We start from the raw sequence: 15930 nt of genomic DNA on the forward strand, positions 1-15930 counted from the left end.
TCTCTCTCCCTAGGGCTTGTTTCTCTCCGGTCTCTGCTGCTCTGCTCTCTCCACAAGGCCAGTGTAAACTCTCAGGCGAACGGCTCATCCCTCTTGTCAGGGCCTCTGCCTGCTATAGAGCTCTTTCTTCCTTTGTGTTCTTCTTCTCTATATTTACTGCCCAGACCTCCAGCATCAAAACTCACAACTCTCTCCTCTGCCATATTGTTTTCTCTGTGAGTCCCTGCCCACCAACATCCTACTGACATGGCCAAACCAAAGCCCTGATTTTAATCTTATCAAGTAAAAGTGAAACCTCTGAACTTAAAACAGTCAAAGAGGAATATGCCCAGAGGAACAGACCAGTTTGCAAACATAATCCAACATCTAATTTTGAAATCCATAAACAATGTTAAATGGCTATATTTACATTCTTTGTTAATTCTTAAGTCTTTGAAATTCATTGTATGTTTCACCTATCAGCACATCTCAGTTTCAACTACTGAGTTTTCTGGAAACATCATTTTCTGCTCTTAAGGCCTCCAATTGATTTAAAAACTTTATTTTATGTTGCTATGTAGTCTTGATAAGTCACATTGCAGTGGCCTCATTTATTTCATTAAGTTGAGTCATGATACTTTACATAACTGTTCCTCTATTTTTGGATAGTCGTAGTGGTCTTAATGTTTCATGCTATTTAGGGATAGTGTTGAAAGAAACATATTCGTTCAGTTGGATTTTTTGTTTTAATTATTTACTAAGACAAATTCCCAGGAAGAGATTACTGGGTCCTAGTGCCTGAACTTTCATATAGTTCTTGTGAACATTTGGCATCAATTTTAAACTTAGGAATCAAAACCCTAAGTTTAACTTTTAAACTTAGGAATCAAATCATTCTGCTTTGGGTTGTGACTATATAGCAGTAGTCAGATCAGCGGCAAGGCCTTGTTTCAAGATGATGATAGCCTCCTGGGAATTTTATGAGCAGTGCTGTTCAAGCATATGGTCAGTGATGTCATATGCTTTGGCAACTTTTTGGCAACATTCATCTAAAGATGACCTGTTTCCATTTAAGTTATTAAAATAGTATGGATAGGTAACAGTCAACTCAGAATTTCAGAATGCCGATAATGCAGAAGTTCACCTTTTACATGTAATATATCAAATCACATTTCACAATTGTACAAATGTGTCAGCAAATGATACATAGGTTTCAGGGTAAAATTTGGAAAGTGGGTTGTATCTGTAGGGAAAGAATCATGTTAAATTAACTTTCATGTTAAACTTAGACACAGTTCCCTGAAAGGGAAGAGAAGGCATGAAAAATAACCTTTTAAGAAATTTTGAAAAAATCAAGCGTTTAGAACAAAGAGGGAGACAAGACCTGAGAATGCTGAATACTGAAGAAAATAAAAATAACAAAAGAAGATGTTTCTTCAGGACTGGACATAGTCTATATTTGTTTGTTAATTTGCATTGTGGTAATTTTGGAAATTGGGATAGAGTGTCACATCTCAAACCTTTGTGGATTTTTTTCCCTACCAACTTGTATTTTCTTTTCTTTGAAGTAGTTTGTGCAAAACAAAATGTTTAGGTTGTTTTTTCTCGCTTTCTTCCTAGTAGCTGTTAATAACCTTCAGTCACAGTCATACAGGTGATTAAAATTTAGAGTCATTTTGAAAGGTCCTGTGTTGACTGAGTGCAGGAGGACTGAGCAATGGAAGATGACAGGCTGGTGGAGGGCTTTAAAACGAGCCAGTGACCGTGATGACCTCCTGTGTGGTTAGTAGGAACTGGCATCCAGAAAAACGGATAGGGTGGTGGTTCTGTTTTGGCATTGCATGCACAGAGTGTTGATCTAGCTACCAGATATGGAATTACAATTCTATAATTTGAGGATTTAATTTCATTATATGACAGAGAATTCTTTATGTGGATACCAGTACAGAATTATAATTTCATAAATTTAGATTTTGAAATTTCAAGTAAAATATGGCACTGAATCATAGATCCATGCTTGAGTTTTCTGTATTCTCTCCTTGACTTCACTCTTGCTTGTTACCTGATGATCAAGCTCATGTTCTAGGGGCATGAATTTTGGGGACAGTGTTGGGGGCATTTCAAGTAGTTTACAAATATTTATTCATTGAAAAATATTCAAACATGCCTAAATATATAAAACAATATAAAAGGGCATTCTCATTCTCCTTTGCTGCTCTAGTTCTTCACTACTATAGGAATTATTTTGCAACTTGAGTTTTTAAATCTATCTTACAGATTTTTCAGTATTTTATTTTGAAACAATTTTCAGCTTTCAAAGGAATTGTCAAGATAATACGAAGATTCTCATATACCTGTCATCCAGACTCCCCAAATGTTGATATTTTGCCACACTTACTTTATCATTCACCTTCTCCCTTCCTTATATCCTTATGTACGGTTTGGGTCCATGATTCATTTTATTCTAAGTGTTATAATCCATTACTATCAATAATAAATTTGTAGCTAGATTTGGCAAGTGGGAACTTTCTCAAGTTGGCTCTTGTGTTGCCATAATTTTTTGACCAATTTTTTACTTCCTGGTATCACAAAATGTCCTAGGCTCATCATGTACTTTGCCTGTCCTAATCCTGGGATCAGCCGTTTCTCCAGGGAACCCTGGTTCTTTTTATTTGAATAATGTTTTACCTCATTTTTTAAATGACTCTGAAATGGTATACCTCATTTTAAAAAATAAGGTTGTGTAATCAATTACTATACATTCATTGTATAGTAATCACTTTTTCTATAATATTCAATTATTATACATTGTTGTATTATATTATACAGCAATACTCCACTGTTTACTGGTATTTAGATTGATTTCACTTTTTCACTATTTTAAATAATACCTGTCTTTGTACTTAAAATTTGGGGCACATACACAAATATTTCCATAATATAGATTCTCAGAAATAAAATTGCTGGATTAAATGTTTTAAATTGAAATATATAGTGATAATTATTGTCCAAAAAACTCTACCTGTCTATGCACCCAACCAGTGATCTGAGTTTTCTCAATGCCCCCATTCTCACCAAAATCTGATATAATCAATCCTTGAAAATTTTTCCAGGTAGATGAAATACTTCTTAGTATTTTAATTGTTTTTTTTTTCCTGATTATTGCCAACAATGAATATATTTTATGTTTACTGGGCACTTATATGACTTCCATAATTTGCTTGTGTCTTTTGCCCATATTTCTGTTGAGTAGTTTTTCTTGTTGATGTTAAGGAGCTTTTATTTAGTCTAGTTATTCATATACTTTGGTTGTTAAGTGTGATGAAAATAGTTTTCTCCAATCTGACAGTTGCCTTTTTCAATGAAATCCTTATAGAGATAATCATAGATTTTCATGCATTTATAAGAAATAATACAGAGAAAGCCCATGTACCCTTTACCCAGTTTCCCCAATGGCGACTTATAAAATTATAGTATAGTTTCACAGCCACGATATTGGCATTGATACAATCCACCAATCTTACATTTCCCCAGTTTTACTTGTACTCATTTGTGTGTGTGTTCGTTTAGTTCTATATAGTTTTTTAAAAAATCACACATAGGTTCATGTATCCACCAGGACAGTCAAAACACTGAATGGTTGCATTATCACAAGGATCCTTCCTTTTGTCCTTTACAACCACATCCACCTTCTTCCCTGCTGCCCCAACTTAACTTTTAATACTGTTAATATTGCCCTTTGTCTTATTGAAATTTTTGATATTTTGAGGTCAAATCTATTAATATTTCCCTTTATTTGCATCTGTATTTTCCATTTCTAAACTCAGAAAGGCCTTCCTTAGCTGTGATTTAAATAATTTTCTTATAACTTCTTTTAATATTTGTAGTTATTTCTGTAGAGACTTTTAATCTATCTGCAATTTGTTTTTGTAGGTATTGTGAAATGTGTGTGTATGGAGGAACAGATTAATTTTTTCCTAATATAGCATTTATGAAATAGTTCAGCCATTCCTGCTTATTTCAAATGCCTCATTAATATCAACTAAATTCCAATTATACATGGATCTGTTTCTGAACATTCTGTTCCCTTTTATTGGTAAATTTGTCTATTCCTGCCCCATTAAAACTTTTTAATTACTATAGCCTTTACAATTGATTTTGAAATTTGGCAGGACAAATACTCCTTCTCTTTTCTTAAAAATGTTATTGGTTATCTTACAGATGCTATTCACATGAATTTTAAAAATCAGTTTTTCAACTTTCATCATAAAATTGCTCTTGGGATTTTGATTGGCAGGCCATTGCGTTTATAGATAGGTTGGGGGAGAAATGACACACGTTTTGGTTGTTATTCAATTCTTCTTTTGTATAGTTAAGTGGAATTTTATAACCTCATAGTATATCACAGTAATTAAGAACAGAGTTCTCTGAGAGTTGGACTATCTAGGGTCAATTTATAGTTCCACAAACTGTGTTATTATGGGGAAGTTACTTAACCTCACAATGCCTCCATTTACTTATCTGAAAATGGTTAAGAACAGTAATAGGATAATATTATAAGGTTGTTGTGAAGATTAAGTGGTATACTACGTGAAAGTGCTTAGAGTACTATCTGGCAGAGTTTGTACTGAGGAATTGTTAGCTATTATTATATCCTACATTTCTTGTTAGTTTTATTTATAGATATTTTATAGTTCTCCTTGGTATTCAGGTAAGATTTTTCTCCACTGCTTTTTCTAAATATTTATTATTATAGATAGGAAAGCCCTTGAGTTTTGCCTGTTGATTTTCTAGCTGACCACTTACTGAAATCTCTTATTCTAATAGCTTTTCAGTTAGATTTTCTATATATTATTATATCATGTGCAGTCACAGTTTCATGACTTCCTTATTATTGGTCATATTAATTAATTTTTAAAATTCATTGACTAGTTAAATCACAGTGGTAATTGCAGATATCCTTCTTTGTTTTGTTTTTGCCTTAATGGAATATTTTTATGTTTGATTATGTTTGATGTTTGATTACTAGGTATGATATTTATTCCAGTTATGATTATTTTTAATCAATGTCTTTTGTCAAACTGAGAAACTTATTTTATTTCTAGTTTATTGAATTATTTTATTGTATTATTTTTTAAAATGAGATAATGGGTGTTAAGTTTTAGTCAATGCTTTTTGGCATCTGTTGAGGTGATTTAGTTCAGTTTTTCTCTTTTAGTTTGTTCAAATAGTTTATTATAAAAGTGTATCTGTTGAACCATCCTTGCATTCCTTAGATGATCCTACTAGATGATATATTACTTTCACATCACCATATTCATTTTTCTAGTATTGTATTTAATTATTTCACCTTTATGTTTACATGTGAGATTGGCTATAATTGTGTTTATATTATCTTTATCTTATTTATATTAGTATATATGTTATGGCAGCTTCATAGATGAGTTAGAACCTTTCCCATCCTTTTATATGACATGGAAGAGTTTATATAAAATAAGCTTTCTGTTTGCCTGAAGATTTGATCAAAATTCCTTGCAAATCTTGTGGTCTTAATACTTTTTTTTCATTACTTGCATTATTTTTCAATTGTTCTAGGACTATCACTCCATTCAGATTTTTTAATTCTTTATGGGCAAACTTTTCATTTATAATTTCTTTTTTTTCTCCAAATTCTACTTAACTTATTCATTTTTTTAAAAAATATTACATTCAAAAAATATGAGGTCCCCATTCACCCCTACCGCCCCCCCCACCATTCCCCCCACAGTAACACTTTCCCACATCATCATGACACATCCATTGCATCTGGTGTATAATTTCTTATTAAACATTACTTTTATTCAGATTTTCAAATTTGTTAACATGTGCTTTAAAGTTTTAAAAAAAAATTCTGTTCTTTTTAATCCTGTGTTTGTATCTGTTTTTACTTCTTATATGATGTATTTATTGCCATCTCTTTCTCTTGTCCAGAGAGGTTTAATTGTTTCAGTTGTTTTTAAAAAATGAAACAGTTATTAAGTCTGCTAGGTATATTTATTTAAAAATTTTTACAGTGGATTTTTCTGATATATGTATTTTTTTTATTAGAGAAGTTGTGGATTTGCAGATTAATTGTGCATAAAATGCAGGATTCCCATACACAGTCCCACCACCAACCCCTTGTATTTATGTGGGACATTTGCTAAAACTGATGATAATGCTTCTTGTGATTGTACTTTTTTTTTTTTGAGGTACAGAAATTTAACCTGGGACCTTTTTGTGGGAAGCCGGCACTCAACCTCTGAGCCACATTGGCTCTCCTGAGTTGTTTTTTCATTTGTTTGCTTGTTGTTTATTTGTTTTTTTGTTCTTAGCAGGCAGCAGGAACCCAAACTGGGACCTCTCGTGGGAAGCCGGTACTCTACCACCTGAGCCACATCCACTCTTCATTTGTACTATTTTTTAACAGTAGTTACCTTTTCAAAACTGGTGAAATGTTATTAAAATAGGACTTTTAACTATCATTCATGGTTTACATTAAGTGTACTTTTCCCATATAATACCTGTATTAGTCAGCCAAAGGGGTGCTGATGCAAAGTACCAGGAATCTGTTGGCTTTTACAAAGGGTGTTTATTTGGGGTAGACGCTTACAGTCACAAGGCTTTAAAGAGTAAGTTACTTTCCTCACCATGTGTTGGTGCTAGATGGCTGCCGGTCTCTGTGAGGTTTCAGCCTTCCCCTTCCTTGATTCTATTTTATTAATAGTAAGTCAAAGAGGTGCTGATGCAAAGTACCAGAACTCTGTTAACTTTTTAAAAGGGTATTTATTCAGGGTAGAAACTTACAGTCACAAGGCCCTAAAGGGTCCAAATAAAAATACCATAAAAGATATTTTCTCATCCAAAGTCATTTGCTACATTTTGAAGCAAGATGGTGGGCAATGTCTGTGAGTTTTCAGCCTTCCTTCTTCCTCTTGAGGCTCTATGGTCCCAGCTTCTTCCTATCTCAGCTGTAGGCTGCATAAGGTTCTTCTCTCTCCCTGGGGTTCATTTCTTTCTGGGTTAAGTGCTCTGGTCTCTTCAGAAGGTCAGCTGTAGACTATCAGGTTCATCCCTCTTCCTGAGGCCTTTGCCATATCTAATTAGCTCCCTGTTCCTCTGTGTTGTTCTTCCCTGTGTGTTTACTTACATGTGAGAGTCTGTTTTATCAACCCAAGAGGATTGGGACTAAACAATGCTGAGTTGCACTCTAATGATGTAGTTGAATCAAAGCCCTAATCTTAACATAATATACAGATATCTCAGCTGAATCTAATACAGTCAAAGGGTATCACACTCAAAGAAACAGATCAGTTTACAAATATAATCAGTATCTCTTTTTGAATTCATAAATAGTATCAAACTGTCACACCACCCTATTGGTACCACCTTGTATTAGTATTGTACATTTGTTATAATTCATGAAAGAACTTTCTTATAGTTATACTATTGACTATAGCCCTTCATTTACAATAGGATCGCATCCTATCAAACTGATAACACTTCTGTTTTACCTTTATAGCAAAAAAGCCATGACTTAAAATTGTATTAATATTTGAGACAACAGCTAGCCCCTTGCTTTGTGTTCTGGACTAAAACTCATCAAAAAAAAAAAACTGCACTATTAAGAAAAATATGTAAGCATTTAGCTTGTATCTTTTTGGGGGCAGGAGATGGAATATCCTTTTATTTTTGTTCTAATTTTATTGTATAGTAAACAGAGAATGTAGCCTGTTTTACATCTGCCTTTTGAAATTGATTTTTTTTGGTGGCCTAATGATTTAAACATTGACAAAATAGGAATCTCTGTTAGGAGTAGAGTTTATTTCTTTTCTGTTATATCAGGCTTTTTATTAAGTTATTCAAATAAGTTATTAAGTTATTCTCCTGTTTTTGATTCTTTGACTTCTGAGAGTACTATGTTAGTATCTCCTGCAATGTCTATGGGTATGTCCATGATTTTTATATTTCCAGATTTTGCTATATGTGTGTAATAATTCATACAATGTCTATCCATGGATGTTATCTCTTTCTAACCCTTCATCCTCAGCTGATGGAAGACTTTTCTAACTTGCTTATTTCATATTGGTTCTATCTTCAAAAGACATCCAGATCCAAACACTTATATCTTCTACTGATACTACCCTGATCCAAGCCACCATCATGTCTCACCTGGATTATTGCAACATCTCTCACTGATCTCCCTGCTTCCAATATTGGCCCTCTAAAAAATGACCCAACTCTTACCCATCTATAGCAGACAATCTTTTAAAAACTCTTTTATTAAAAATTCTCTCACTATTCCTTTTACTCAAAGAGAAAGCCAAAGTCTTTATAGTTTTTTACATGTTGCATGATATGGTTACCCATTGTGTCTCTAATCTCTTCTTCACTCTTACTCCTTTCTAAGCACATAAGCCTCTTGTTATTCTTACTGGGACTTCAGCAGGAGACTGATAAGTGTGCTTAGTCTGACAATCGGATTCTATATGTTTCTTTTATTTAAAAAAAATTCCTTTACATAACACCATGTTCTGTCAGTAGAAACTTTAGGATCAGTTGGATGACTGGGGACAGTCTAATGCCATATTAATTTATTCCGTGTATAGTGAGGTACATACAGAATTTGAAAATGTGTTAACGAAATCCTTAAAATTAGTGAGAGCTCTTCTGTAATGCCGTATTAATTTATTCCGTGTATAGTGAGGTACATACAGAATTTGAAAATGTGGGCACAAGATCCTTAAAATTAGTGAGAGCTCTTCTGCGAAAGCAAGTTGAAGGGACCAGAACCCTAGGCTTTATATGCAGGTAGACTCTCTGGAGAATGTGGCTTTCCTGAGCCCATTTGGAAACTCTCACTAATACAAGTTACATTGCATTGCTGTTCTTCAAACTAACCAACTTTGGAAGCAGAGTGTAACAGATTGAATTTGGTGAATCCCAAAAAAGATTGTTTTTGAACTAATCCATTCCTGTGAGTGTGAGCTCCTTTGATTGCATTAGATTGGTTAAGGAATCTTGATTAGATAATTTGATTAGGTCACTTTTTAAAAAAAGCATTTATTTATTTATCCTCCCTGCTTGCAGCTTGCTTGCTGTGCTCTCTGTGTCCATTCACTGTGCATTCTTCTGTGTCTGTTTGTCTCCCTTTGTTGCATCATCTTGCTGCACCCGCTCTCCTGGGCACAGGCCATTAGCTCTCTGCAGGTGTGGGCTATCAGCTCTCCACAGGTGCAGGCCAGCTTGCCTTCACATATGGTAGACAGGAGCCCAATTGATTGAGCCCCAGCCACTTCCCAGTTAGGTCACTTTTGATTGGACTACATTAGTGAGGCATGACTCTTACTGGAGTATTATATAAATGGAGACACAGAGAAGGGACACAAAGAGATAGAGAGCTCCCATTTTTACTCTAATATGTGTGAGAGAAGACTCAAGGATCTCTAGCAGCTGAAGCTGAAGAATGAAGCCCTCAAGGGGCAGGGGTTATGGAGCAGCTCAAGGCTGAAGAGATGAGCCATACACCTCATAACCCACAACTGAGCTCCAGGAGACAGTAGATTCTAGAGGGGAAGACAGGGACTTCAAGTGAGAGATTGGCTGCCATCTTGCCTCACCATGGGACAGGAGACTAGGATCACTAGTAACTGATTTAGGTGAGAAAGCATCTGAGATGGTGCCTTAATTTGGACATTTCATGGCCTCAGAACTGTAAGATTTTACCCTAATAAAATTCCCATTACAAAAGCCAACCCATTTCTGGTATTTTGCATTGGCAGCCCTTTGGCAAACTAAGACAAACACATAGTGTGATATATTTTAAAAAGAGTGGACTTTGTAGTTACTTAGAACTGTTTCAAATCCTGGTTTATCCACTTCACTGTCTGATTGTAGATGGGTTGATTTTATGTTCACTCATTCAGTGAATATTTATTGTGTCAGGCCCTGTTTAAGGAGCTGGGTTCTATCATGGACCAAAGCAGATAAATACTTTTTGCCTTAAGGGGCTTGACTTCTTATGGAAGAGATTTTATTCTAGTGACAAGTTATTTATAGGATCTGAAGTTTGATGTCCTCACCTGTAAAATGGGACCAGCGCACCTTCATATGAATGCTATAGAAATAGAATAGGCTCAGAGATGGAACATATGAAAGTTGCTAACTTGTTTGTTTTTTAATTTATTTTAAATTTATTGACATAAATTTTGCCATTTTAACTAATTTTAAGTGTACAGTTCAGTGGCATTAATTATATATAACAATGTTTGAAATCATAACCACTTTCACATGGAAGTTCTTAGTGCATTTCTTCCCCCTTCCATTTTACTTTTCTCTGTACCATAGCTTTCTAGCACTTACCGTAATACCTTGCTACTAACTCACTGCATGGTTCATTGCAAGAGACAAATGAATTCAGGTAAACTGAATAGAATGCCAAAGTCTAAATAATTTTCTAAGTATATGGCAAATACTTCCATTGGAAGGTACAGGGACCCTTTGTGGTAGATTCCATGTCCCTCTATCCCTGAAGATCATTGGGGATATTTACTATGGTGAAGGAAGAAGTTTTAGGAAATTTTGTAAAGTGTTTTTGTTACCTTTCAAATCTCTTTGGAGTTCCAAACTGTGAAGGCTTGACCACCCCTACAATATATATATATTTTTTATTCCTTTCCTGAAATTCAGGATCATTTGTCCCTTTCACCTGGTTAGCTATGCATGTGACTTGTTCCCATGTTCCTTTTAATTCCTTTCAATAACTCACTATCTTCGTAATATTATAAATATTATAGGTATGCAACTTTGTGAGAAATTGGAAGATAGCACAGGCCCTAGTGAAAAATGAATGTCATGGAGTTCCTAACATACATTCAGGCAGCTAGAGAAACCCATCTAAAACACAGTTCTGAGAATAATGATATAATACAGAGTAATGGAGTTGAAATTTTGTTCCAAGAAATGTTTTGAAATTAGATGCTATGTTGCCAGTGTGTTTTGAAATCGACAGCCATTGTGCAACATTCCATAATGTCTCTAGTTTGTCTTAACTGAGCTGACTGAGAACACATCAAAAGTTACATTTTCAAATTGTTATAAAGTGCTGCTTGCCATATCATGGTTATGACACAAGAAGCACTTTCATTACTTTACTTGGATTATAACTTTTAAATTATCTCTTTGGTTTGACATTTCTCTTAGGTATAATCTACCCTAAGATTAAATTTGGCTTGCCCCTTTAAAGTTCAGAATTTAAACTAGTTTGAAATCTTCATGCCCTTCTTTTGTATTCAAGATAACATAGACCTTTTTAAATTTCAACTTCAGGATGTCTTCAGAGATTATGCATGGACTTTACCCATACATTTAGAAAACAATTATGGTTACAATATATTGTACTTTATGAATAAAAACATGACACTTCTGAAATATTCCAGAAGAGACCTATTTAATCCAGTATCTGAAGTTGTGAGTTGTTTTCTCAGTCATGGAACTTACAGCGATAGCTTGGATGTTGGCTGAATGCGAGTCTGTTGCCTGTGTGCCCAGGGTGGGTAAATGCAGGGAGTGCATTCCTTGGCTGGTTTGCTTGGTCCAGCTACCCTTGAGACATTGTTTTGCTCTCCTCTGTCTGGCAGTCTGCCTTAGATACCACCCTGTCCACTAGGTCTATCAAGCAATGGTTGCCAAACTTGGCAGAGTTAAAATAATCACCTGAGTAACTTCAAAAAGAAAGTCACAACCCCAGACTTTACCCACAGAAAATCTGAATCAGTAGGTGCAAGGGACATGACCTTGGACATGGGACCACTTTTTTCTAGCCCAATTCCTGCCCTTACCACAATTTGGTGACCATAACACATCAGTTATGTGTTATGCTGTGTAGCTTAACATGCAACATTTACAACAGTAGCAGAACAACATGGAATGATTTAGAGAAAAAAAAAGGCCATGCAGAGGTCACAGACTTAGTTGGAGGCTGAACTAGAAAATTTTTAGAAGATCAAATGCTATTTATGAGACAGAAGCAAAGATTCTAATGCATCCCCACCTCTCAATCTACAAAGTCAGTTTCTGTCCTAAAGTAATCTCTTTGCACTCATTTGATACTCTTTGTATATCCAGTGAGTGAAATGAGTGAGTGAGTGTTGAGGGATTTGATCTCTCTCTCTCTTCCTTTCTTCAGTTCCTTATCATGAGAAAGAAAGACTTAGAGATATGGCCACTGCTGGCAAAGTATGATGGGATGGATGAGAGAAACATTTAGGAGGGAGCAAGAGGAGAAAAAAATCTGTGAAGACTATATGGAAAACAGTCCTTGGAGTGTGGAGAATAATAGTATTTTTTTTTTCTTAGATCTAATGAGGTTTCCTTACTGCTTAGCACATTTGTATCTCATTTCCCAAAGAGAATGGCATTAGTTATAGAGACTGAAAGCATCGTCATTGTAGATGATCTTCCATTAAAATGTCCTTAGGAGGGATATTATAGGGAATCTTCTGTTCATTCTAAATTAAGCCAATGATGTTCTGAAAAAAAAAGAATAATTCATTAAGCAACTACTTATTGATGAAGATGCTGCCCTCATGAAAATTATCATCTGATGAGGATACAGATAAAGAGGCATGACAGCACTGAGTGGTGAGTGCTGTGAGAAGGGAGGTTTGGAAGAAGGGGAGCACAGAGAGTGCTTCGCCCTGCCTTGAGGAGCAAGGAAGACTTAAAGAGGAAGTATATCCTAAGCTCCATGAAGAGTGTAAGGATCTACCCGATAGTGACCTAAGAATTGAATGTGCCAAGGGCTTGAAAATATGAGCACATGACCTCATGTCTGGAGAACTGAGAATAGTCCTAAATGGCTAGAATGAAACTAGCAATAAATGAGGCTACAGAATTAAGTAGGAACCTGCTCATGAACAGTCTTATGCATCATATAAAGACATTTGAACTTTGCTTGGGAATGCTCATTTCATACACAAGAAATAGTTCTTTATTTAGCCTGTTCTCTCTCCTTTCTGTCACATACATCACAGTGATTCCTTGGCAGGCTTCTGTGAACTTGGTTGATAAACAGATCCCTATGTGGATACTTAGCTATTCCTAACTGAGAAGGGTGGTTCACTGTCTTAGACTGTGCCAACAGTGTGGTTTATGCCAAATACCTACTTTCCTTCTGGGAGTCTGGAATTTTGGTATGCACTAGGCAGAGGGTGCCTTTGTGACCAGCCCCCAATGAAAATCATGAGCGCTGAGTCTCGAATGGGCTGCCAGGGCAAAAACATGGCACCTGTGTAGCTGCATTTATGTGGCATAGTGGAGCATGCACTCTTGTGTAACCCCACAGGAAAGAGGGAGTATTAGGAAGCCTGCATAGGGAATTCTCCAGTCTGCCTACATCTTTTTTCCCTTATGAAAGCTGTATATCCTTACTCATCCCTGTAATAAATCTTAGCAGTGAGTTACAACCACATATTAAATCTTGTGTGTCCTTCTAGCTGATCTCTGGACATAAGTGCAGTCTTGGCGACCTCAACAGAACATGCCGTGAACATGTACCAATAAATATTTATTAAAGGAGTGGAAACATTGAACTATGAGAAGGAAGAAATATTGGTATCTTTCTCTCTCTCTTTTTTTCTATTTGCATCTTGTTGATTTTTTTTTTTTTTAACCAAAACTTGTTTTCCCCGGTTTGATCTCTCATTGTATTTCTCAAATTTTCTGAATTCCTTTGATTCCTGACTTCAAATGACAGAGATATGTCAGCTTTGAGAAGAGTTAAAAAAAAAAGAGCTAACAGCTCTAAGGGCAGTTCTGAATCAAGAGATCCAGAAAGTCTTTGAACAATGGCAAATGTCTCAGAATGTTTATAGAGTCACAAGGTGACTTTTTTTCTTTTAACAGATGAGGACTTGATTGTGCAGCTTCTGGTATACTAAACCTCTCTTGTTATATTAAAAATGCATTAGTATTTATAGACTAATAGTCATGAACTAAATACATTTATATAATTTATATTGGGAAAATTCTACTCAAGACTTACTTTAAATGAATTTCTTCTTTAACAACTGAAAGAAATTCTGACTTTCTTAGTAAGTTTCAGATACTGCCTTAAGGAATTTATAACCAGTCAGAAAACCCTTGGATTTCTTATGAGCTTCATTTTCATCCTTTCAGCTCTGAAATTCCTTGTAAATTCCCTGGAGTCTGTCTGTTCTTACCAAGTAACTGGCACTAGTGTAACCCTGTTGAGAAGCACCTCTTTGACAGGCCTTGTATTTCCTTTCTGTCATCTTTGTCCCACTCTGAACTGAGGTAGAATTATAAAATGTCTGTGATGGTTTCATTGCTCCTTGCTCTCTAATTGACCTTGTAGCCCTTCATAGGAGCCTTTTCTGGGGCATAGTGGATAAAGAGCACCATTTCTTAAGCATGGCTGGTCTTGATTTTGATCTTTATTTCTTGTTTAATTAGAGGATATTCAGTTCATAAATGGACTATAAGACATTTATGTATTACACAGATATATATATTGATTTCCCAGCAATATGCAGTTTTGAAAGGGTAATTTTCTTTACAGGCTATTTAAAATATTTCTATTCACATTTTATTGCCTTCCCATCTTTTATTTTTCTCTCTTCTCTTTAGCTTCTCATTAGTTCCCAGGCTCCTCCCCTCAGCTAGCTATAAATAATTATTTTGAATGTTTATTGGACCTACAGAATATAGTTTTATACTTCTTATTTATTTATAATTTTAAGAGTAGCTGAAACATTTTTATTGTATTTTTTTTTATACATGCTTTTTATTCATCTGGGCCTAGATTCTTTCTATTATGTTTTGAGCAGAGGGAATGTTTTGTTTATTCTATATGATTTTGTCCTCCTGGTTCAGTAGCTTTAGTGGAAATATATTTTCATTTACTGATAAAAGTTTACTTAGAATCGGTTGGTTGCCCACAGTGCTAATAAAAATGTTAAGTATTTTTTTTTTTTAATATGTAGGCCATTGTATTTAGAGACTGACTTAATGATGTATGTGTTTTAATATTTCCTGGTATTTGTGGTATCATTAATCAACTAAATATCTGTTAACTTTAGAAGAAAAGTCCCTGAAAATTCTAGTTGTAAAGTGACAGTATATTTTTTCTCAAAAAGATCTTCTTGTTGTGTCCTGTACATTGTGGCCTTTGTTATTTTCTGTTTCAGTTTTCCAGAGAGATGGTCATTCAGGGCCTACACATCTGTTCTGTATTTTGATCCTTGGATGAGAATATTCATTCAAGCCAGAAAAGTTAAAACAAGACACTTATGCTATTGCCTCTACAAACCCAGGTAACTTGTCTTTCATCAATTATCTTCACAGAGTTAATATTTATAAAACTGATATGCCTGGAAAAGTTCTCAAGGTGAGGACATTGACTTTGTAAGTAAGATTTTTGTATTGTAAACAAAATTCAAACTTCACTCAGGAACAATCTAAAGAGTAATCATGTGTGACAAATATTTGGCAGTAATAACAACACACTGCAGTGAACATCCTAAGTTCGATCAACACCCAGAGTAGGAATTTGTTTTTCACCTCAGCGAGTCTCAGGTGCCTTGATTGTGACAGGATTCATTAAAAGATCACAGTTCGCTAACATCCTCTGTTCACACAATATATTTGAACTAATAAACCATATACATATATATTCATGTACATTATTTACATGGAGTGAACATATTTATATAAATATATCTGGTTCATTTATTTTTAAAAATTTATTATATTTTAGCATAGACGGTTTTTTCTTTGATTGAACTCAGGACCTCGTACATGGGAAGCAGGCACTCAACCACTGAGCTACATCCACATCCTTAGCATAGAGTTTTTTAAGCTTACATATGCATATTGTAAAACCTGTCTTGCCCAGCTACACATGTAGTCGGA

The 15930-nt window shown here is 35.0% G+C and overlaps 1 protein-coding gene across 1 annotated transcript in view; it reads left to right on the forward strand.

Moving 5' to 3' along the window:
* MORC1 (MORC family CW-type zinc finger 1) overlaps positions 1–15930 on the forward strand; it is a 178590-nt gene that overhangs the window by 21764 nt on the left and 140896 nt on the right. Inside the window, exon 8 of the mRNA XM_058296459.1 lies at positions 15207–15332. Coding sequence (XP_058152442.1) covers positions 15207–15332 — 126 coding nt within the window. The remainder of the gene's footprint in view (positions 1–15206; positions 15333–15930) is intronic.

The sequence above is a fragment of the Dasypus novemcinctus genome, chromosome 4 (genome assembly GCF_030445035.2).
Source record: "Dasypus novemcinctus isolate mDasNov1 chromosome 4, mDasNov1.1.hap2, whole genome shotgun sequence".
Taxonomy (NCBI): domain Eukaryota; kingdom Metazoa; phylum Chordata; class Mammalia; order Cingulata; family Dasypodidae; genus Dasypus; species Dasypus novemcinctus.